General features: G+C 55.3%; 1 protein-coding gene across 1 annotated transcript in view; it reads right to left on the bottom strand.

Annotated features, from left to right (window-relative positions):
- LOC119585330 (roundabout homolog 1-like) overlaps positions 1-215 on the bottom strand; it is a 189,296-nt gene that overhangs the window by 60,936 nt on the left and 128,145 nt on the right. Inside the window, exon 11 of the mRNA XM_037934003.1 lies at positions 46-210. Within this exon, the coding sequence (XP_037789931.1) occupies positions 46-210 (165 nt within the window). The remainder of the gene's footprint in view (positions 1-45; positions 211-215) is intronic.

Raw genomic sequence — 215 nt, 5'->3', positions numbered from 1 at the left:
GTCAATAGCCTCGGCATGACATACAGCACAAGAGGCTCAACTAACCGTCCTGGTGAGTAGTATTGACCCTGAGCGCCGTCGGGAAGCCTTCCTCGGTCCTGACGAAGGGGACAAGAAACACCTCGTACTCTGTGTTGGGTATCAGCCGCGTCAGCACATAGCTCGAAGCCCCTGCATTCATCACAGTGACGGTGTCCCAAGGGATGTAGTCTTCC

Source organism: Penaeus monodon, chromosome 19 (genome assembly GCF_015228065.2).
Source record: "Penaeus monodon isolate SGIC_2016 chromosome 19, NSTDA_Pmon_1, whole genome shotgun sequence".
Lineage (NCBI taxonomy): Eukaryota > Metazoa > Arthropoda > Malacostraca > Decapoda > Penaeidae > Penaeus > Penaeus monodon.
This window is presented reverse-complemented; position numbering and strand designations above follow the sequence as displayed.